A 24,781-nucleotide genomic window follows, 5' to 3' on the forward strand; every position below is an offset into this window, starting at 1 on the left:
GTTCCCCCTTTTATGGTGCCTGACAGCCGCAGCTATTCAAACATGATGGAGCCCAGGAACCACAGCCAGCTCCTAGGACCCTGAGATGCTGCTGTTTTCAGTTGTCAGTTTGTGTACTGTGTAATAATTAGAAGCATGGAAGAGGTCTGCCACTTCTCAAGAGATCATCTATGAAAATGAGGTTGCACGCAAATTATCACAAAATTCTTGCTTTTGTAGAATTGATTCTACGAAAAAAAAACAACAACTGAATCTGAAAGGGAACTTGAATGTTAGGTACATTCTAGATAGATGGCAGTATTTTTTTTCTCTTGGATGTGGAAATTCACTGTGTATTCAGGATTGATTTGTAAACCCGTGACTTGCTAATTGTGAGACTGGTATTTGGGAGTGGTTCTGCTGTGTTGCAGGAATGTCTTGAATTTGCTTGTGGTGTTAAAATAATAGGTTAATGAAGAGAGAGAGAACTATATGGCGTTCTTATTGTTTTAATGTCAGTATGCTGTAAGAGAGTGTGTGCGTTTAATGTATTTCAAAAGGTCTTGTGATGCTTCTAATGTGGTGTCCTCTTTTCAGCACATTAATAGGTCTTTTTATATCTGTTAGTCCATTCTCCCACAGGGTTTTTCTTTGCTGAAGGAATAGTCTGTGTGACCTTATTTTCAGCCAGAACAGAAGAAGAGATCTTCTGATGAAGCAACTTACGAAGGCATACTGCCTTCCTTTCTTCCCTTGTTTATTGAAAGGGAACATTTCTGAGAAAATGCTGTGAATGAGACTGAAAAATATGTATGTCCAGGTGTAGGCTTCTAAAGAATCTGGAAAAATATTTTATAGTGGCACAGAATGTGTCAGCAACAACTTTGATTTCATTGAGAGAGCTCTGTAATCACAGTTGTTGCCTGTAAATTTCTCTTAATGGATATTCAAGAGGTTGTGGTCTGCTGTTCCGTGTTGTTTGCAGCTTGCTTAGAATTCAGCAAACTTACCTTGTGTTTGGAGTTGTCACAACTCTTCCTCATCTTTTAGAACTGTAGTGGTACAACTGAAGTTTTGGATGTCTGTTTGCCCATCATCTGCTTTCTGATTTTATTTGTTGAGCTAATTAAGTGTATTGTCGTACCAAACTTTGGTACAAATTCCGTTTCCTCAGACAAAAACGACTCAGTCAAGTTCTTCTTGCTTTGGGAAATGGGATTTCTTTGTTGCTTTTCATGATAGTTATTTTGTCAGTCACAATTGTCACCTTTGATCATTTTCTTTCAGTTTGTTTCAGTCTATTATTTCTTAATGTTGCTCAGGTTTGTGAATTCTTGGCTGTCAATTCCAAGTTACGGTTATTATAGTTGCTATAGATACTAATTTAGCCAGAGTAGTTGAAGTGTATTCACTGGAGCCATCTGTTAGTGGAGCTGTTTCCTTGTTCTGTCTTTTATTTTAGTGAAGCCATACTTCTGTGATGAAACTGAACTCTCCAAAACTTGAACAAGCATTTCCAGTAGAGTGGGAAAAAAAAACAACATGGTAATTTCAAGTAGGAGTGACACGCTTTAATAGAACTTGATTTCAGGACATCCTAATAAGATGCCTTAATACTTCTGCGAACGTATGTGCATGTACAGCATTATTGCCTAAGTGAACTTTTTTTTTGTAAGGACTGCCTGTGCAAACACAGTAAAGCAATGTCAGTCCCTTTACTGTTAAATGCCCTTGGCTAATTTCATGTCCAAACTAAGCAATGTTTTTATATCAGTAGTCTAGTTGCTTGTGTTAATTTTTCTCATACATCTTGAGCAAATACTTCTCACTACGTTCATGCATTTGCAAGGCTTTTTCACTTAAAACTTAAAAAACACTTAAAATTTTTTGAGGACAGTTGATCAGTGTTCTTAGTTAACATATTTCCTATGGACAAGCATTTACACCTTGGATAATCCTAGGAAATCTGTCTGCCTGCATCTCTCTCAGAGATTGTTTTTATTCTTCAGGCATCAACTATTTAATGTGTAGATGAATCATAAACGTTTTTTCCTGTATTATTTTTGTTTCCGTCATTAAGGAGACTTTCTCACAGCGGTGTTGTTGGTTTTTATCTCCAGTTGTGATGCAAAGTAATTGGTAAAATGTAATATGTACTTTTAATACCATTTGCTTCATTTTAATTCACGTCCATATTTCTCAGGACAGGTCTCTGTAGTAGGATAGCATTACGTATGTTACACACATTTTTCTTGTACAAAGAAATAAAATTGCTCTTCTGAAGTGGTTTTTTAGTTATTTTTTCTTTATTTCCTTCTCATTACTAAATGCTTTTTTTTTTTTTTTTTTTTTTTTTTTTTTTTTGGTGGGTTTTCCAGTGGAATCAGACAAATTAGTATTTATGTAGTTAGCAAATGCTTTAAGAGTGGTGAAACTTCTTGCACTTCTAACAGTGAGAACTCATTAGAGGCTGAGATATGGAACCATCACTTCTTTCAGCTTGTTAGCTGAGTTTTCTCCTATGGATTTGTGATAGTGAGCTCCTTTGTGCCTTAATTCTGCTTTATCCAAATGAAGCAAAAGTGTTTGAAATAATTACTTCAGAGAGTATTTTATTTTCCAGCGATAGTCTATGAGGCTTTCTGAAGTCACTGAAATCACTTCAAAATAAGTGACCTAGAATGGAGTGAACTGTTGGTATTAATAAATCTTAGCAGCATTGCAAAATATGCTCTCCAGAAGAAAGCAAAATAAATTAATGAAGTTTAACTTCACAAAAAATAGGTTATTTTCAAACGCTTTATGACTGATGCAGTAAAATTATACATTTTCTGGGACTGGTAAATGTGTGAATTTGTTATTTATACTGCCTCTCCTGGTGATTCCTGGTTACGATCTGGTACAAACTTGAAGAAGACTGTCAAGATAAATACTACTGTTTTGATAACTGTAAAGATAAGAAAGAGCTTCTAATCTTTGCTGGTTAATAAGTTTCCCTTAGCCATTCTAGTTCTGTTGGTTTATTAGTGCTATAACCTTGTGAAACATGAGTAACACTGCATTATGATACAGCCAGAAGCATTGTTCACTTCCTCAGCAAGAGTCACCCTTACTTAGGAGCAGGGAATGCATTTGTACTTTAGAACAGGGACTGAGAGCAGAGACAGCAGCATCTGGTTAGGTGTGTCTCACTACTTTGTTTTTCAGTCTGAACTTCTTGTGGGCATTTTGTTGTTAACTACTATGCAGTTTTCTTTTTTGAGGCTCTGTTGTACTTCCCATGATGTAGTCTGGAAGGACTAAATGGGTGTCACAGAAATCTGCCCTTCTTGTCCTTCTAAATTTCCCCCATTTTCCTTATTGTAACAGTGTTTTCTTACTGTTATGTGAAGGCTGAGGGGAAAAGAAACTGACGTTCTCATTTTATAAAATGAAAGATAGCGTGGCTTATTTGAACTGTTGCTGAGGTCCCATTCCCATCCTGCAAAGAGACTGAGATGCTAAAATGTAGTCATGCTGGAACATCATCTTAGATTGTTTGCTTTTCCCTTTATTCATTCATCTCCATGCGCTCATCAGCTGGATTTGGTCATTACTTAATGAACTAAGCGGAGTTAGTGGATTAGTTCGTAAATAATCACAGAAGTTGAAACCCGAATAGCTTCACATCAGTTTCTGCTCACACAATTCAAAACACAAAGAAAGTAAGAAAGAAAATAGAAAAGCTATTCTCAAAACACCAAAAAAACCCAAACCTCTCTGAACTTTGGGAAATAGTTAAAAATGATGTTGCTGTGCTTTCCAGCTTTTTGTAAGCAGAAGGTTTTGTTTCTTCACTCTGCATGAGCTTCAAGTTCTATGTAAATCTGATTGTTGCAGAATCCTGAATTTAAGTGGCATGCTTGATTTTCATGTGTGCAAGGGTAGCAGAGTGAGCAGTAATGTGGGAAAATTTCCTTACTGTTTTAATTAAAAGATACCCACTTTTGCTTATCTTTCCTTACTAGGATTCTTCCCAAGCAGTTCTCATGGATGTAATGCTTTTCTTCGCCACAAGATGACTCTGATTTCTCCCTCAATACTGAAAAAGTACGGAATTCCTTTCGACAAGGTACACTGCTGTTTATTTCTAAACTGCATTCACCTGTCCAGTTACACTGTGTTTATTGTAAGGATTCTTTATAGTAGAAGTAACTCTGAGGTAAAAACATACATTTTAGGCCCTGACTCCCTAAAACACTGAAAATGAATGCCTGTAATTAGAGATCTTACATGAGTTAGACTGGGATTCTCTAGGAGAGTTATGACAGCTGTACCTGAAAGTGTCAGTGCTTTCAATGGACCACTGTTATTTTTTGTATCTGTGCAGTTTCCATGCAAGCCTGTATATGATTGTCTAGTGACTGAAACCCTTCTTAACTAGCCATATGACTGCTAGCTACATACCTAATATTTTAGAATATATATATATATATATATTTTTTTTTAATGTTTCCATGTTGTTTTTCTGGTGCAATTTAATACAACTGCACAGGTTGTAAAATAAAAAAAGCCTCAGATTGTTTACAGATTGAAATGAAACTGAAAAAAGCAGTTATTTAATTTAAAATATACAAAAAACTGAAACTCTGTGAAAGCAAAGAAATGATTATTTTGCAGTGCTGGGTAGTAGTGAACTGGAACTTTGTATTAATAGGAAGTGGAAAGAATAAGTTTTGGGGCTTTTCTTTGTGGGTAAATTTAAAACTTGATAGCTTTCAAACACGGCTGAAGTATTCTGTTTTTTGTCACTCAAAATGTTCTTCTCTGCTTTTTTTTCACTTAACATTTTCTCTTGAATTTTGAACTTATTGTGGGTGCCAGCTAGTAGAAGCGCTTCTACTGTATTGCTTTTTCCTTAGCATTTGTATTCTGTACCCTGAACAGTTTGTAAATTCTAAATTTCTAAATGGAAAGATTTCGCAAACCTGCTCAGAAGAGTACACACTGATTCACAGTCTCCTGCCTGAACATCTGCTTGTGTTCCAGTATCTTAAAAGCCCTTTGATCAATGAATCGGTCGTAATTCTTACTCTCATCTTGCTGCAGAAAAGTCATATAAACTGTCCTCACCACACTCTTTGTTCATTGCTGAAGCTTTTATTTCAGGATGTATTTGTATATTGATGCCATATAGGCCTTTGTATATGCAGTTAGCTTCCCACATACCCCTGCCTAGATTATGGAATAGTTCCCATCTCTTTTTGTTGATGTTTATCTAACAGCATTAAACGCAGCCCATAGAAATACTTAAATTATGTTTTTGTATATGTTATGTAGAATGATATTAAATGCTGCATGCAGTATTTTATGTGAATGAATGTGAAATAATCTTAGAACTGTTAGGGCGACTTTGCTATATATTTTACTCTGTAGCCTTAATACCATCCAAAATCAATCCTTTGTTCAAGAAGTAAATATAATTAAAGATTATTTCTCTGTTATGCCTTGAGAGAGATCTTACAACAGATATTTGCCAACAATATAAAATATTCTCAAATATCTACACCATCGTCTGCAATAACAATGGTTATCAGTGGCATTGTTATTACTAAATTGACAGTAACTGGTACTGGGAGTTACATGCTTTTGGTAAAACTGAATAGAGAGAGATTTAAGAAGATTAAAGATTGATTAAAAAAAGTGTGAGAAATGCAGCATTACTCTTCAGGCACAGAAGCAAAGAGTAAGGTAGATTTTTATGTGGTATGAAGCCACTCGTTTGTTACATGCCTTTTGAAAGATTACTTCTCTTTTTATGCTTAACATATGTATAAAACTAGAGAAATATGGGCTTTTAGAATGATATGGCCTGCCTTGGAAAACAAGCTTTTTTTGAATAAATTACATAAAAAGTTTGTTTCCTGAATGATATATTATCATTGCAGTTGCTGAGTTCAGTTTTTGTAATATACAGGTAAGTATTGATTCCCTTCGTAATCTTAAGCTTTATCATGAAGTGTCAGATGTATCCTTCCAAACCAGAAGGTTTTATAGCTTGATTTATGATGCTGAATTCACTGAACATTACTCTAAGCAGTATAATTTTCAGTGGTTGGTGTTTAAGGTAGCAACTTGGTGAATGCTGGTACATTTGTTTTCAGTGCCACACATTTGGGTTGGGTAAGGGATCTGATGCTCTTATTTCACTGCATTGATTGGATCTGTTTTTCAGATTTTTTAAATGAAAGTGCTAGAAATAGTTAAATATTTTAAGTTTGGTTCTGTCACCTAGTGTTAGGAGGAAGCAGTCTGTACCCGAGTGTAATTGTAATTAATGGGATTCAGTGAGAAAGTGAATAGAGAAAACCAGGCTGTGATCTCTCATGGCTCAAAGTGATGGAACTGGAAATGTGCTGAACGCTGATAAGACAGCCTACGCCTACCAGGTGGCAGCTGAACTGGTGCTTGTTGCAATAGAACACCTGCTAAACTGTCAGCAGTGGGAGGGTGTATTGAGATAAATTTTGGAATTGCTGGCATTGAGAATAATCCTTCTTAAACATTCCCACAGTGATTGTTGAAGTACTATAGTAGCGTTTATAATATATGCATCTGTATCTGTGTTTGCATGTATATGCTACATATGAACCTCCCAAAATATTAACCTTGCAAAATGCAAATGAAAAATGTAAAATACAATTCTGCAGTGCTTTATATTTCGGCTCAGCATATTTTTCATGTTTCCCTCTTTGCATCCTCCCATAAGACTATCAGCAATTTATATCAATAGGTGAGGCGTTAAACCTTTGTGTTTATTCTTGCGCCACACGTAAAAAGCACAGAAAGGAATTTTAAAAAGTAGGAGATGAAAATTTCGAGAGAGAAGAAAAGGGGGTTGTAAAATCAGATTCTTATTAGAAAAAACGTCTCAATTTGTGACTTTGATTTATGGAATTGTTTCAAGTCTCTCAATTTTTGCTACTTAAAATCGTACGAGTATTTCTTACCGTATTGCTTTTGCAAAGCATTGTCATACAATGAAAATAAATCTATTTCATCTCTAGGAAGTCTCCTTATTTCCCTGTAATCAGTGAATACATCTTTTTGAGCAGACATCCATCATGACTCAGATCCTCTGCTCAGCTTAGATAGATTGCTTTTTAGTGCTGCTGTCTTTTGTTGCTGTTTTCATGTAAAACTCATTTGACCCTTTACTTCTTCTAGTTTACGGATTAACTCTTGTCTGATGGTTGAGGAGACAGTGTACCATTTCTAGTCCCTGACTAGTTTGTCCTTGATATAGTCTTTGGTGGTCTTTACTGAGGCTTTAATCTCTTGGACAGATATTAGTGAGTGACGAATAACTGCTGACTGTATTTTTCTTCATCTCCGGAGGAGAGCACCAGTCCATCCAAGTGTGGGAAGATAAGAGGTTGTTTTTTCACCCTGAAAGAGAATATCCTGACCAATCTTTTGCTTATCTTACCTCACTTTTTAATTTTCCTCTAGAAGAATTTTATATCTTATGTCTGGTGTTGGTGACTGCTAGGAATTTGGGCTCCTTGAGACCGTGCAGAATATAGTTACTATCACAGTATTTTTAGCTTTGTTGTTGTTGTTTTTGTTTTATTTTTCTTCTACCTGTAATTTCTTCTTGAATCAGTAGCCTCAGCTTGCATTTATTTTGATTGATCTCTGCTGTACTTGGAAAGAACAGAATAATGACTCAGAGCTACCCTTGCTTATTTTCTAACACAGTACCAAATCTTAAGTGTAGTCAGGCTTTTCCTCTTTGAGAATTGTCTTTGAGGCCACCTGTACTCCAGGTATATGGAGTTATGGTCATGAGTAGTACCAGAATTATTCTCTCTTAAACTGTGCCTAAGGAGAAAGAGGATGAGGACAGAAGCACATTACATTTAATTTTGAAGTAATGCTTGTGCAATTAAAATAACAATTTAAAGTTCAGACATTCTGCATGGTATATCCAGCTCAAGAATCCTGTTATGCGTTAATAAATATAATAATTAGGACCTGGTGCCTTGGAATTGGTAGTTTTCTTTCCTATACAAAATGATTTGAGGATACTGCCTCGGGTTAACATAATGTAATGTGTTTCACTGTTTTCCTTCTAGTATATTCCACTGGTATAAAACATATTTTCTGTGCCAAGGCTCACTAACTTAGTTTCTCCTATTTTATGCTCGATCATCACTGTAGCTTAAAAGCCTAATCAGTCCCTCAGGTGAGTATGAGAAAAGGGTGGAAATAAGATTTTTTCTTTTATTCAGGAACAGCAGAATAATTCTGGTGCCATTTTAGAGAATCATCTTGAGGGTGGTGAACAGAATAATTTCTTCATTGCATACTAGTACTTAGGGATGATAGCTGTGGGTATTTTTAGTCCGTTATACCTCTGATTCCTCTCATTCAGGAAGATTGGTATTTTCTTTCCTCTGTCTTTTCTAGCATCCCGTTCTTACCCATCTTATCAGAAAATATCTCCATATATTAGATGACAATTGTGTGGAAGGAGAAATATTTTTCTGTCTGGGTAATGGTAAAGGAAGAGTGTAATTTTAATTGGTCCAAGAGCAGAAATGCTTTTGTAATATGCTTCACTGTTTTTTTTTTTTTATTATTATTATTATTATTATTTTTTTTTTTTTAACACAACAGGTTACACAAGAAGCAGGGGAATTTATGATCACTTTCCCATATGGATACCATGCGGGATTTAACCATGGCTTCAACTGTGCAGAGTCAACGAACTTTGCAACCATCAGATGGATTGATTATGGAAAAGCAGCAAAGTTGGTAAGTCACTGCAGAGGGCTGTTGTTAAAGGGATTTCTGTTGATTCTTTGTGGTGAGAATCTATTAAAGTCAATGAGAAGTGGGGAACTTTCAGGTAGTGTCTACCCCTGCCACGTAGTATCTACTCCTGCCAGTTTTATTTGTAGTTACTCTTTTATTTATTTATTTATTTATTTATTACCTCCCAGCAGCATTTCAGTTACTGAATTTGAATTTTGTTTTCAGCTAAATCTATTGTTCTTTAAAACCAATTTCTGTTTACGGAAGTTTTCAAATGGAAGCAGAATGTAATGAAGGTCTATGAGTCATTGGTGATGGCAATGCTCATGCCATTGTAATTGACTAGGGAATGAGGCAAGGCAACAGAAAAAGTTGCAAATGTTCCTTAGGTATCTGTAATGGAAAAAGCCAGAAGGCCAGATGTCCCAAGAGTGAGTATGCCTACATGAAATCTTGTATTCATCTAGAGGTACCTTTACTCTCTTTTTCCCTGGAGCGCTTGTATTCTAATGCACGCAACATAGGAAATAAACAGGAGGAACGAGAGATGTGTGTAGTCACAGGGCCGTGATCTCACTATGATTGTGGAGACATGATGGTAAAGCTCTCATGACTGGAATGCTGTCATGAATGGGTGTATCCTCTTTAGGAGAGATAGGTTGGTAAAGTGATGGAGCTGCTCTGTGTGTGAGAGAGCAAATATAATGTATTGAGCTTCACTTTAAGGGGTGAATGATGATCAAAGGAAGAGCTTGTGAGTGATAATTAAGGGGCAGCTTAATATGGGTGACACTGTTGTGGATGTATACTTCTGGCTACCTATACTTCCAGCTGCCTGATCAGGAAGAGGATGTTGATGTGGTCTTTTGCAAACAGCTAGAAGCAGCCTTGTGATTCTGGTCACTAGTTCTTATAGGATACTTTAACCATCCTGATACCTGTTACATTAGGAAGACAGCCAGGCATGCACTGTCTGGGAGGTTCCTGCAATGCGTTGAAGAAAATGTAGGAATTGTGGAAAAAGGACCTGGGCACCTGGGGGGAATGTAGAAAAGCTGTCAGGGCATGGAGAGATGCAAAGAGGAAGGCTAAAGCTCACTTGGAATTCAATCTGGCAAGGGAGGTCAAGGACAACAAGGAAGGTTTTTTAAGTGTGTTAACAGTAAAAAGAAAGCTAGGGAAAATGTGAGTGTATTACTAATGAGGTGGGTGCCCTGGTAACAGGGGATGCTGAGAAAGCAGAGATACTGAATGGCTTTTTTGCTTTAAGACTGCCTCTTGGGAATCCTGAACCCTGGAGGTAAGAAAGAGAGTCTGAGGAATAGAAGACTTCCCTTTGGTCGAGCAGGATATGATCAGAGACCATAGGGTTGATAGTATAGGCACCATAACAAAGCTGACACACTGATCAGAAACTTAGTCAACAGACATGTCTTTTTGCAAAGTTTCTGACCTAATATGGGACTTGGCCAACATAACAGATGACCTTTTGCCTGGATAACACCTCCCAGTGGAACCTTGCAACCATTGAAGACCCCTTTACAAAAACCCCATGTTTACACAGTGCATGAGAAGTACTGAATTTTAGTATGTGCTGCAGTTTTATGGAATAGGCAGGTACTTGGTGGAAATAGTAAGAATACTCACATTTTAAAATGTATTCAATCGGTGTGCTTTAGATCCCGGGAATGTGTACTACGAAGCACAGTCTGCTGTGCTACAATAAAGCAGTGTTGGCTTTCTAACCTATTGTTTGTGTTGGCAATTTTCATCCACAGATTTTGGGTTGCCTCCAGATAGATCTTTGAAAATGTCAGATTTTGCACCGTGCACTTGGCCTTGTTGAATGTCATTGGGTTCGCATGGGCCCACTTTCCAAGCTTGTCCAGGTTGCTGCAACTACAGAGTCATTTAATAAAGATTTAAATATTTGGTAGTCGTGGATGGAGCCTAAGGCACTGCACACATCACTCATAAGAGGAAGACAGAAAGATATTTATTAATATAAAATGGATATAATGTGTTAATTTGAACAATCATGACAGCGACTTAACAAGTTTTCAAATGGCTAGATATCCTTGACTGTTTGCTACACAGAGGGTGGTGGTGGTGGCGGCGTGCATAATGAATCTGACATCAAATCTTAGCAAAGCTTGTGTAGCTTAAAAATAATAAATAGTTTACTGAGAATCTGTCAGGAGTGCATCACCTTATCCAGGGTAAATCTGTGTGCGGGCGTTAAGTAACCTTGAGAGGTGTCTCTTCTCAGGGGGAGATTCTGGTGTGCAGCCAGCTGCTTGCAAGAGGAACTCTCAAATGGGATTCTTACGCTGCTTTGTATTTATGGAGTAAGATGATTGACTCATAGTCATGCAGCTTTGAATTGGATCTACTGAGCTATGTGTCTGTTTTCAGTTCTCATAGCACTCAGTCTGAGGCAGTGTGGTGGTTGCTAACTGTCTCCATGAAGCCCTGACTGTTATCAGCCTCCAAGGACAAAGTCTTTTGCATCTCACTGTATGCAGTAGGCCTTGGGCCATAACGACCAGGCTGGGTGAGAGGGCAAAGGTAGTTCAGAATTTCAGTACAGTACTACAGTGAAACGAAGCTGAGAAGAATAAGGGCATGGATGCAGAACTGAGGGAACTGAGTCAAATGAGAAATCTAGATTCTTTGGCAAATGATAGCAGTGTTTAATGTTACTTATTTTTATGACTTACTACAGAAAACACATGACAAGGCTTCATGTTTTATCTTTTTTTAATAAAAAAGAAAATGTTAGGAAGTACAGATAGAGTTTTATGTATTTTTACTGGAATTATGTAAGTAAGAAGTGAGAAACAGTGATATTCTGTGTAATACGTGTCTATATTTGCTTATGCTGTACAAATAGGGTAAACCAGCTGATGAAAGAGAAATCATTTTATGTAGCTATCTATTCTTGAAATGTAATTTCATGACACTTTGAAAGCATAACGAACTTCCAGAGCTATTGCAAATCAGATACTATGTTTCTTTATTATGGCCTTTCAAGAAATACTTAAGTGTAGCTAAGATTGTTTTTATAACAGCTTTAGAAAATTTCCTGAAAATAGTAAATACTGGTCTGCGTGCCCAAAGGGTACTTTTATTTTTGTAAGTGCTCTGATAATGTGATAAAAAAAAAAAAAAAAAAGTAGCTTTACATTTTCATTTGTCATTCTTCAGAGTGCTGATGTTGTGTTTAACTTATCTATTCTTTGTTTATGTTGTATGCACAAGAATTGTACTTGAAAAATATGCTTTGGGTCTCTTAGTTGCTTGGTTTGGTACTGCAGAAATCGCCTGTGTCAGCAAAATGCAGCAATATCTAGGTCAGTTAGTTGCTCTGATCTCCTCAGAGAATATTGCATGTTGATGACTGATTATTTGTCTTCCTACAGGAACACATTCATTTTTACAGAATAGCTTCTAATTGCTTACAGCTGAATTTCTGTCTTAGTAAAAGAAAAACTCCTGAAATACAGTCAATATTCATTCTACATTAATTTGGAAAAAAAAAAAAGTAAAATAAAATCAGGCAAAGATTTCCATTAAAGTTGCAGTAAATATTTAGGCTGTGTGACGATATTGCTTTCCTGCACAAAATGGAATGATAAATATTCTGTGAAATCGATTGCAAATGTTAATTAAATCAGAGATCATTTAGGCAGTAAGTACTGTAAACATCAGTTAAGCACAAACTACAGATACAGATTCCCCAAATGACTTTCTGCCATTAAAAATGCTGAACTCGTGATCATGGTTTTGGTATGTGTAGCCTGCCTACCTGTGGTAGCTGGGCCCTGGGATCAGGAAAGTACCTCCACCTTGTTTTACAGGGTTGGTGTAAGACTTTCACTTGGGCAACATATGAAAAGTATTATGAGCTTGCTTCCAGTGTGCTATTTTCTATGACTACTGCTGCTTTGTGTTGTGTTTGGTGAGTTAAGTGGGAGCAAAAATTTTTTTTTACAAATATATTAACAGTAAGAGGAGGAATAAGGAGAATCTTCATTTTTCACTGGACGTGGCAAGGAATGTGACCACTGAGGGTGAGGAAAAGGCTGAAGTTCTCAGTGCCTTCTTTGTCTGTCTTAAAAAGTCAGACCAGTTACCCTTGGGATACTCTACCCCCTTACCTGCAAGACTGGGGTGGAGAGCAGAATAAACCCCTTGTGATTCAGGTGGAAATGGTTAGAGACCCACTATGCCAGCTGAACCGCCACAAGTCTGTGGGGCCAGATGGGATCCACGTGAAGGTGCTGAGGTAGTTGGGCAGAGGTGATAGCCAAACTGCTTTTCACCATCCGTCTGTGTTCCTGGTCAACTGCACAGGTCTCTGAGTATTGGAGGCTAGATGATGTGATGCCTTTCTATCTAGAAGGGCTATAAGGAGGATCGAGGAAACTACAGGCCTGTCAGCCTGATTTCATTGGTGCCAGGGAAGCTTGTTGTGCGGATAATCTTGAGTGAGATGGCACAACACATGGAGGACAACCAGTGGAACAGGCCCAGCTAGCATGGGTTCATGAAGGGCAGGTTCTGCTTGACCAAGCTGATCTCCTGTGACCTGCCTGGTAGAAGAGGGAAAGGCTGTTGATGTAGTCCACCTAAACTTCAGCAAAGTCTTTGACAACATCTCCCACAGTATTCTCCTAGGGAAGTGTTAGGCTCTGACTTGGACAGATATACTCTTTTCTGGCTGGAGGACTGGGCTCAGAATGTGGTGATGGAGTTAAATCCTATTGGCAAGTGGTCATGAGTGGTGTTCGTCAGGAGTTGGTACTGGAGCCTGTCTAGTTCAGTATCTTTATTAATGACCTGGATGAGGGCATTGAGTGCACCCTCACTAAATTTGCAGATGACACCAAGTTATTCTGCCTGGGGATAGGAGGGCCCTACAGAGGGATCTGGACAGTCTGGATTGTCCCAGTGGGATGAAGTTCAACAAGACCAAGTGCTGGGTCCTGCACACAACCCCAGGGAATGCTACAAGCTTGGGGCAGAGTGGCAGGAGGGCTGTGTGGAGGAATCGGACCTGGGAATGTCCATTGCTTTGTTCATTGCTGCTTGGCTGAACATGAGCAAGTGGTGTGCCCAGGGGACAGAGGTGACCAGTGGCATCCTGTCTTGGATTAGTAATAGAGCTGCTATCAGGAGCAGGCAAGTAATTGTCCTACTGTACTCAGCTCTAGTGAGGCCGCACCTCGAGTACCATGCTTAGCTTTGGGCCCCTCACTGCAAGAAAGACATCAAGGAGCGTGTCCAGAGAAAGGCAATAAAGCTGGCAAGGTATCTTCCTATAATTACAGTTTGTTAAAGGCTTTTAAATTTTGAAAATTTCAAATTGTACAAAATAGGGGTAGGTGGAGTGTGAGTTTTGTCTTTTTCATAATGGAGCAACATTTATGTGAGTAGATTGGAAATATGTAGTTTAATGAAGTCATCATACCATTACATTTTGTTATTATTAGTAAAGCAGCTAGGCCAGTAGTAATTAGCTCATATGTTTTGTGGGTACATACTTTAATTTGTGCAGCTCAGGTAACTTGATGTTGAAGATGGGGTTATGCTCAGCTATCCCAGTCACAGAATATAAATACAGAATTATTTGGTATCTAGTAAAATAAAAATTCTCTTGAAGTGGTTGAATAAAACAGACTTCTATAGTCTGAGAAAGGTCATGTTTTCCTTTAGCAAAAAAATTAATCTTCATTAAATGTAGGAAGGAAACCCTTGCCCCTTGATCCTCAAACATTTGTGATCCATCTGTATTTATTAATTTCTTTTTTTCTGTTGTGATTTCTACTTTTCATAAATGCTAATGTTGGCATCATACAAGGCTTTAAGTGTGAGACCTCTCATTTGCAGGTGCCAGAATTGGGATTTTCAGTCATGATTTTGCCCTACCCAAATTCTAGCTCCTGTAGGTAGGATCAGTGATCTATATGCACTTCAATTTGATACTGGAAGGAGATTTAAGTCTACAATAAAATCCTTTTATTTTTTCCTTAGCATTTCTCTTTATCTTGCTGCTGTTTATGAGTGTTGATTGAAAGGCGTCAGTGTAGACAAGAACTTCCTATTTACAGTGAATCCTTTCACATAACACTTTGTCTGACCTTGTGCACAGTGTCTGAACTGCATGATTCCATCTAATCGTGATGGGTGAAGGAAGTTCACAAAACAGGGCTGAGTCGAGGTGGAGATTCTGACTACAAAATGTCCAGAAGAGGGATCTCTAGTTCTTTTTTACTTGATATTTTAGACTTAGGTTATTTTAGACTATTTCCTTCCCTCTTCCTTTTGTTGCTGTTTAAATCCAAATATTTCCCTATATGTTGCTTTTCCAAATCCATTTGTCTCAGCATCTCACAAGTCTGTTATCCCTTTCCTGCATCAATACCTATTCATACAGTTAAAAGCTTTCTCAAAAGGGAAAACACTGGCATATCCAAACGCTACTCCCACTGCTTGCTGTGTGTGTGTTCTGGCACCACTTGAGAACTCTCCTTCAGTGTAAATGTATGTAAATTTTACTGCCTTCTATCAGGGATAGAAGTCACACTAGGTGATTTTACTCATCATTATAATGATTCCTTTGTATTGTAGCTCATTTCAGAACGTGATATGTTTTTAAATGTTGAAGAGTTCTGTGTTGGAAAGCTTTTTATTCTTCAGCTGATGTGCAGAACCTGAAGAGAGAGAAGTCTACCAACCTTTTCTGTTGAAACTATGGCCACTTAAGAATAATTGCTCACTTTTGTAAAATTAAGTTGGTAATTACTCATGCATATTCTTTGGTGGGAGCTGCTTAGCAACACCTTTTCTGTGGATAGGTTGGATCAAAGTGCTGGCCTGCAGGTTGTATTTTTCCCTTTGGTGGGATGAATTGCAGTTGTTTTGATGTTAGGTTTGATGGATTTGTTTGCCACTGCATTCATTAACTTCACATCAAAAAACTGACAGGCTGTTAAATGAAACTTTGGCGTAGATTTTCAGCTTGACTGTTTGGAGACATTTGTGAAGATATTTTGGTTTTGTGCTGCAACAGCCTCAAGCAGTTATGACTGTTTTAAAGGGGAAAAAAAAGAGTTATTTACTATCCTGATTTGTTTATGTTAAAGAGAGCTGTGGTCTCGAGAATGGCCATGTCCAGTTTATTCTATCCAGTCAATATATTTATTATGAAACATGCAGTGGGGGATAATATGTATGACTTCTGTAATCATATGAGAAAAGAAATTATACTTAATGAATATACAATAGCAGTTTTCCACTTCTCAGAATTGAGATAATTCTTTGTTAAAAGAGGCTATTTTGTGTTGAGTGATTTGAAAGTCTGAGCTAAAAAAAAGATTTGTTAGTCCGATACCCATGTTTTAATACTGAACGTCAGCAATAGCTACGTGTGAGCTCATAAATGATTATTGCATCAGTTCATTTTGCTAGTTTGAATTATGTTCTGCCATCAAAGTCATGTTTTTTTTTTTTTGTTGTTGTTGTTTTGTTTTGTTTTGTTCTATTAAACACTTGTTGATATGTCAGTTTGCAATGATAACAGCTTACTTAATAGAAATCATAATTACCCTTCATGTTGTCAACTTGGCTGCTAGTGAAATATTACAAGGATTTGGGAATGAGACATGCTTTCCATGTCTGGTCATGATGCTAGTGTGCCACTTGCTGTGTATTCTACACTTGCATGTTCACAGTGGTAGGGTCATCAGTGTACTTTCAATTATGTAGTTGTCATGGGGTGCTCTTTTTTTAATTAAAAAAAAAAAAGGTTTGAAACTTTTTTATCTTTAGTTTTTGCTTGTCTTACTGCTGCCATCGTCTGCACACTCTGTTTGATTTTCATATCACAAACTTGCCATTTCCTGAGAACAGCACCTATAAAACACCTCTCTTTTAACATTTGGTTCCTGTGGCCTCAGATCTATCACTGTGTTGGAGAGATGGCCAGTTTCTCAATAGGTGATAACTTGTGTTCTTCCAGTTTTGTAATACTTAGAGATGTTGCATTTAGAATTGTAATTGCTTTAGAAACAGAATGTTACTTCAGGCAGCTTTAAAAGACTTTTATGTCATGATTCTCTTAACAATTTATAATTTTAAATTTACAGATACTAAGTTGAAGAAATTACTTTTTTTTTTTTCTTTTCTTTTTTCTTTTCTTTCTGTTTTTAAACCTATTCTAATGCCCCCTACAATATCTACGTGTATATATCCAAGTGATACAGATACACGCTGGAATACTGTGGTGTATCTTCGTTTGAACATTCCGAATCACTTAGAATTGTGGTGTTTGAAGTTGCAGGTGCTGCCAACTCATATTTTCTGTTTGAAATAATAATGATATTTTTACCTGCATATGTAATAGAGAGTTATGTTTTATTGTTTCCTGTGTCTTCCCACTTTGTGGATATAACTGTACTTTGTGCAAATAACAGCAAGCTCATATTCTGAATCTTAATACGACTGTGTGTTATCTTCACACTGTGCTATTCTCTGACTTTCAGTACTCTTTTTGTGTGACTTGTGGTAAAAGTTCGTTTTATCAAAGTAATAAATGTACGACATCGGCATACTTAGTAGATTCTCCCTTGCTCCAACTGGTTTAGAAGTTTTTGTTTTATGGCAGTTATCACCAACAAACAAAGTGATCTTTTTTTTTTTTTTCCCCTGAAAAAAAGTCATTAATTTGCAATAAACTTCCATTTCAGAATATAATTTACATGAATCTCTGGGTAAATCAATACAGTTTGTCTCCACTACTTTTCACCAGAAAGCCGATTACAATTATCCTTCATTTACTGCGAAAAACTATTGTCAGTGGGTACTTTCTGTCCATAGATTAATGTCAGCCTGTAAGCAGATACCACTTTCGTTCCAGATTTTTTTTCACAGAACAATAATTTCAACTGAGAAATAGGTTTTATGAACTTGAGGCTTATAAAATAGTTTCTGGGTTTGGGTCAGTTGCTGAAACACAGGTTTCTAAGACCGCGTGAAGTGGGTAAGATATTTTGCTTACCTCTTTCAAGCTGTACGACTACTGGAATTCCATAAGACCTGTGTAGCTTTTGGAGCTCGTGCTGGTGCTACAGCTACCAGAAGGTGGTTCAAGTGGCAGTGGATGCCCAGACATTTGAAGTTTCAGTATATTCTCCTGTTTACACCCTGTCAGTACACTGTCTTATTTATACCCTTTTCCTAAACAGAGGTTGTGCTAAAAATTAACTGCATTCTGCTACCATATATCATATATCTTACCTATCACAGAATCACAGAATTTTCAGGTTGGAAAAGACCTAGAAGATCATCTAGTCCAACCATTACCAATACTTCCCAGCTAAACCATATTCCTCAACTCAACATCCAAACGTTTCTTGAACACTCCCATGGTTGGTGACTCTACCACCTCCCTGGGCAGTGCATTCCAATGCCTGACTACCCTTTCTGAGAAGTAGTACTTCCTAATGTCCAGCCTGAACCTCCCCTGTCGCAGCTTGAAACCATTCCCTCTAGTTCTATTACTGTCTACACGAGAGAAGAGGCCAACCCGCAGCTCACCACAACCTCCCTTCAGGAAGTTATAGAGAGCTATAAGGTCTCCCCTGAGCCTCCTCTTCTCCAGGCTGAACAATCCCAGTTCCCTCAGCCGCTCCTCATAAGGCCTGTGCTCCAGACCTATGTCCATCCAGATACTGTCTGGCAGCTCAGATCCTAAATTATATTTTTATAAGTACATAATTCAAAATCCTTTACTTCGAATGAAGAATGAATGGTATACCCATATCCTGAGATAACTACATCAGGGCAAATAATATATATGTTACTTCTGGTGCAGATGATCTTATGTATTGCTGCAGATATGTGAGATGGGAGCTGAACATCTTATTTGGAGGTTTAGTAACTCCAGTCCACTTCCTACTTGAACGTTTCTTTTAAAACTCGCTGCATGTAAGCAGATCTTAGAAGCCTACAAAAGGATCTTAAGTGATTTTAACTTGTACCAGTTTGATTTTAGATTGAACTAACTGCAAAATGTAACTACATGCCTGACAAAAAGGAATCTATTTAAATGTATCTTGAAATAGTCTTTTTATATATTTTGCATCTAAAAATGTTGAATGAAGAACTCAGTGCTCATGTAGTCACACTCAGTTTCTAAGGTTTGTTAGCTGCCTTGAAGCATTAACAGCTTTCAACTTGATGAGTGGAATGGTAGAATCAATCACCTTGAGTGTCATCTTCATCACAGAATATGTAGTCCCCTGTCAGCTTCATTACAATATTAACACTAAAGATGTATTATTTCATTCTGTTCTTAGCTTATAACCAGTACAACTTCAGGTAATAGTATGAAGTTTGTTCACTGTATGTAATGTGGTGTCATGTATTCATCATTAACCTCATGAAATCAATTACTATCACATTTAGATCTTATCAACAGAATTATTTGATCTTACTGTTGCAGTGCAGAATCTCATGTGCTTTGGATTCTGAGGGAGAATTCTTTGCCTGAAGTTCCCATTGCAAGTATATGTCCGTGTATCTAATATAGATGGATTGTTCCAGAGATGCAAAAGCGTATGTGCTTCTAGGGGGCAGCCAGGGGACTGCTTGGGTTAGATATATTTAGTGAATGTTGGAATTAGAAATAAAATCTTAATGAAGTACTTCGTGGCATTGCGCCCATGTCTGGATTTTCCAGGCTATTCCAGTTGAATTTGTTCAGTTACTTCTGGATATCTGAGTACAAAATAATAAACACTTTGGTTTTTTTAGGTTTTTTTTTTTTTTCTTTTTGTTTTTTTCCTCCCAAAAAATATTAAGATAAATCAATGTATGATAATGTTTGATAAATCTGAATGTGTTGGTGCATTATGATGAGCACTGTTGGGAGAAGTCTGTGATGTACTGGGATGGATCCAGAAAAGGGCTAAAAAAAAAAACCACTCAAAAAGAGGATACCATCAAGCAGAATCACAAAATCTCATGTTTTTCTGCTTTTTTATGTTATTGGTGACAGGGTGTTGATGTGTTTGGCTTAAGATGTCAGCTATTAGTATGTTTATCAGGATATAGGAATTTATCTTGGAATTGAAGACTAGGTTTTTAGGAAAAAAAGCAAATAAGTGGCACTTACTTGGTCAATTGAATGTTTTTGAAACGGACTGTGAGGTAAATCCTTGGTAAATGAGCTTGAAGTTAGAAATAATTTTGGTCCTTGAGTCCTTTGAGTGTAAATCAAGTAGTGTGATGGCTTTTGTGTGCAGCGTGGTTGAGGAATGAATGAGTGAAAGATTTGAATAAGGCAGTTTTTAAGGGAGTTTTAATGCTGGCATTGAAATTAAATGTAATGAAAAAAACCAAAAACAAACACATGTCATAGTGACGCTTCTGAAGCTCTGTAAATATTCCTGGATAGCAGTTAAAGCAGATATTGGGACTTTGGGGAGTCTACACATTTTGGCAAAAGTCTTAAGAAATAATTGTATTTAAATAAAAGTGTATTTGATTCTTAGAGGTGGAAAGTTTGGGAAATAGGAATCATTTTCATTATGATGGAATTTTATTTTGAATAAGTGAGGCGTTTGATAAGATGTAGCTTCGTGTTGCATCAAAATGATGTGCTGAAGAAATTCTGTTTATTTAGAAGCTGGAAGAATGCTGCCTTTGCAAGCTTAATTAAGCAAACAAGACTTAGTTCTGTTTGTGCTTCATCTTCATCACACTCTGAATATGGTTGCAGAAAGATAATAAGAAAAGGATAAAAAATAATGTTCTTGCTTGCTGTAAATGGAGAGTCTTTTTAGTCAGCCAAAGTGGACAAAAGAAGAAAGGTTAGCTCTTGGAGTTACTGTATTTGTACAAGTATCATGCTGGGTAGTGAAAAGAGAGTCCTGTTTGTTTCACAGTGGTAAAGTATGCCCAGTAGCAGAAAATACACAAGACTGTGAAAGGAAGAAAGACACATGACTTTTAACTATGAACAGCTACCTACAGTATTTGTGATTTCAGAGCAAGGTAGTTGGAGGTGGAGGAACTGTTAAAACACTTGTGTCATGATGTGGTGATTTAACATGTGTAGGTAGCTGGTAAGCTCCAACATTCTAATCTCTCACTCCCCCTCAATGGAACTGGGGAGGAAAATGAAGTGAAGAAGAGCTGATAGGTTAAGACAAGGATGGGGAGATCACTCTCTAATAACTGTCACAAAAACAGACTTGAAAGAATAATACAATTTATTGTGTCTTAGAGCAGTGAGAACTAAATAAAAACTACAAACTTCATTCACCCCCTTCTACCTCCTCCCTTTGAGAAGAGAGGGGAACAGGGGATGGGGGCTGTGGTGTAATGTCTCCTCTCTGCTGCTCCTTCAGGTTACTCTCTCCTCCCTCTTCTCCCATGGAATACTGTCCTTCCTGCACTGATCCTGCTCAGGCTTCCCACAGGCTGCAGCTCTTCCAGCACATCTCCAATATAGCTCTTTACGACAGGGCTCACCCTTCGAGCACTGTTCCACATTGTTCCCAATGGGCTCATTGGGAACTCACTGAGCCTTCCTGCCCTGCCACAGGCTGCTCCCTACAAACTGCAGCACCAGCTCAAGGTGCTCCGTGTGCTGTGCCTCCTTCTGGCCGCATCCATTGCTGCACCACAGGCTCCTCCATGTCTGCATGTGGAGGTCTGCATCCTCCATAGCTCAGCATAGCTCAGCTCAGGCAGCGATGTGGCCCTGTAGGAGCAGCTGGAGCTGGCTCTGATCTGACATGGGCTTGCAAAGGCTTCCTGCATCCTCACAGCTACTAAGACCTGGCCAGGTAAACACAGTATGCATTAAAAACTCAGTTACAGAACTAGTACCATCATTATGATGAACGTCAGACTTTGTTATATAAATAACTGAATAATATAAATAATAAAAATGATGAGAGACTCTAAAAATAGCTATTTTTTAAAAACATTTGCTACATCAGAATAAGAATAAGCACCAATGAAGAGCTGAAATGCAGTACTCTGTGTACTACAGCTTCGAAGAGGCACTAAGAAGGGGTTCACGTGATAGAATTTGCCATGTGTAAGAAGATGGTATGTTTTTTTTTACTTGATGTGGTACAGAAATTTGCAGTCTGAGATAACATTGATGGGACATTGTTTAGCTGAAAGTTGGTATGTTCAAGTAATGTCCTGAAAAAAGGTTTTTTATTTTTACTCTGTTTTGTGTTGGCATAATTTCAGCTTTTGCGATAATTGCTCTAAATAAAACAGAGAAAACTATATTAAGCTGCTTGATGGGAGTTAATCTATAAATTGTGGCTCTCTTCAACTCATTTTCAGACATTTTCAGGCATTTCTATGCCCAAATCAGAGGCCAGGTGTTTGTGGATATTATATCAGAAGACATGTGGCATAGATAGGGAAGAAACAGTGAAGTAAAAATGAACTGATGTTAGGAGATCCTTAAAGTAGGGTCCTGTGGATGTTTTAATGAGAGAGCTTTGATGAACCAAGAGAAACATATAAATAGAATTTCTGCACTTGCCATTCCAGTTCACTGGCTATAGGGAATAAATATTTTGTTCCTGCATCATGAATTTAATCTCCTACAAGAAGTGATTTTGTTTTGTTTAATACTTGGAACAAAAAGAGAAAGGATGTTAAAAGGGAAATAGTTTAGTTGATGCAGAACTGGAAATTTTTTGCATGAAAAATAACAGCAAAATAAAAGGTTTTAAGTTTTAGCCTGTGTCTTAGTAGAGTAGCCAGCTATTGAACTGTTTGTTTAAGTGTACTAATGAGAAGTACGGTGAGATTTCTGCAAGATATATAATTTTTATAATTTAAATGCACTGCTTTGGTTCAGGACTGGAGAGGAAAACTTTTGATGTCTTCTCTGCCATTGTTGTAAGCATTTAAAATCAATTTTTCATTGAGTTTGATAATAAAGAACTAGTGAGATTTAGCAGCCAAGATTCTTGTGTTGTTGGTAAAGATCTGTATACAGCACAGTTAAATAAATTTAATTGCTGGTGCCTTACTAAAGCAGTTGTTGAATATTGTTGTTATTATTATCTTTTTGCTAATTATAATTACTTGCTTCACAGCCACTAATTCTTATTAATCTGAATGAGGTTAACCCCATTAAGCAAAATGTTTCCAAGTTTGACTTCAGGATCTGAAGTCAGATTAGTTTTATGATGGAGGCTGAAGTGATCAAGCAGTGGTGTTCCATAAGGAAGTTGGCTGTTGGAAGGGTTTGTGTGATTCTGTACTTGTTTGCCTGAGTAGGCTGAGGTACATCCTCTGCTTCTGTCTACTGTGTGATTGCTTGAAAAGTACTGCTGGTCTTCAGCTGAAAATAAAGATGCTTCTGTCTCTGTAGCTGTAAAGCATGTGTGGAGTCAGATAATCTGTGCAATTTGTAGGCATCTGTGATCAGAAGTTGATCATATTACTTTTTATTTATAGAATCATGGAATCCTTGGAGTTGGGAGAGATCTCTTAAGGCTATCTAATCTGAATCCCTTGCAATGAACAGGGACATCCACAGCTAGATCAGGTTGCTCAGGGTCTGATCCATCCTGGCCTTGGAAGTCTGCAGGCATGGGGCATCTACCACATCTCTGGGCAGCCTGTTCCAGTGTCTCATCACCCTCACTGTAAAGTGTTTTTTTCTTATGTCTAACCTAAATCTACCATCTTTGAGCTTGAAGCCATTTCCCCTTGTTCTGTCATCACAGACCCTACTACGAGTCTGTTCCCTTCCTTCCTGTAGCATCGGTAATAGTACATGGCTGTTCTTTCCATAGTGCACACTCTTTTCAATAGGTGTTAGAAATCGCATGTGGCTTACTTGTCATTATTTGAAAGTTATAAATTGCCTTAAAACATTCTGATTGAATTCTTTCTTTTAAAATCATTAAACATCGACGTACTCATAATTGTTACCAGGCAGCTTTCTGTTATTTGTTGATTAAAAATTGAATGCCTTGAGTTAATGTAACGGTAATGATTCATACACATGTATGTACAGTTGTCAGTCATTAGCAGCTCCTCATAGCTGAATTTGTTGAAAGGAGAGGCCTTTATAGTGTAATGACATCAGTTTTGTAATGTTTCTCTTTATGATCTCTAAATCCAGAACATCCAGAACACATTTGCAGTTTTAGCAGAGTAGGCAGTTGGCTTCCTTTGCCAATATATTGTCTATTTCTCTCCTTCAACAAAAAGAAAGTCTGTAAGAATAAAAACATGGAAGGCTGTTAAAAACATTTATCACCTTCTGATGGACAGATCACTGATAAGAGGAATCTAGCAAGTGTTTTCTAATCTTTACCGCTATGTACTAGAGATCTTTGGCCTGTGAAATGTAGCAGTATGATGTGTGTTAGAGGAGGGCGACAAATCTGCAGGCTTTCACAGAACCAATTGCCTAGCACTTGCATATTTTTTTCAGCAAGTCACTTCAGTGTTTATGTCTCAGTCTCACCAATCTGTGTGGAAATAAATAACAGAAAAAAATCTTCTCTTGCATTCTTCTATCTGGATAAATTAAGTGCTAGCTATATAATACAATAATGACAACCCAACAGATGTTTTTCTGACTTGTGGGAGGTGCTGAATTCCTATATGTCCTATTGGCCAACAGCATAATTCAGCATCTCTGAAAGTCCAGCAGTAGTTTTTTGTTACGTTTCAGATGGTATTTTAATCTTCATCAGTGGGCATTCGGTATCACCACTGATGTTCTGTGTTGCTTTGCAACATTTGCAATATATGCTGCTTGTGTTTTTTGCAGGCAGATTATTGTTTTCTGTGAAATAGCTCTTCTGTCATACACTGACAAAGTGCTTGTCTTGCAGGAGGAGAGGCGTTAACTTTGTGCAACATGAGTCTCTTTAATCAACTGGGCCGTAATACTACAGATTAGCCTGGAGACTGAACTGGCTTTCTTTCTTGGGCTCTG

The 24,781-nt window shown here is 37.5% G+C and overlaps 1 protein-coding gene across 4 annotated transcripts in view; it reads left to right on the top strand.

The window, feature by feature from the left end:
* KDM4C (lysine demethylase 4C) overlaps positions 1-24,781 on the top strand; it is a 295,106-nt gene that overhangs the window by 70,535 nt on the left and 199,790 nt on the right. For all 4 annotated transcript variants that reach the window (XM_072358921.1, XM_072358920.1, XM_072358923.1 and 1 more), the window contains exons 7-8: positions 3,987-4,090; positions 8,641-8,778. In XM_072358921.1, the coding sequence (XP_072215022.1) occupies positions 3,987-4,090; positions 8,641-8,778 (242 nt within the window). The remainder of the gene's footprint in view (positions 1-3,986; positions 4,091-8,640; positions 8,779-24,781) is intronic.

The sequence above is a fragment of the Excalfactoria chinensis genome, chromosome Z, assembly GCF_039878825.1.
Source record: "Excalfactoria chinensis isolate bCotChi1 chromosome Z, bCotChi1.hap2, whole genome shotgun sequence".
Taxonomy (NCBI): Eukaryota; Metazoa; Chordata; class Aves; order Galliformes; family Phasianidae; genus Excalfactoria; species Excalfactoria chinensis.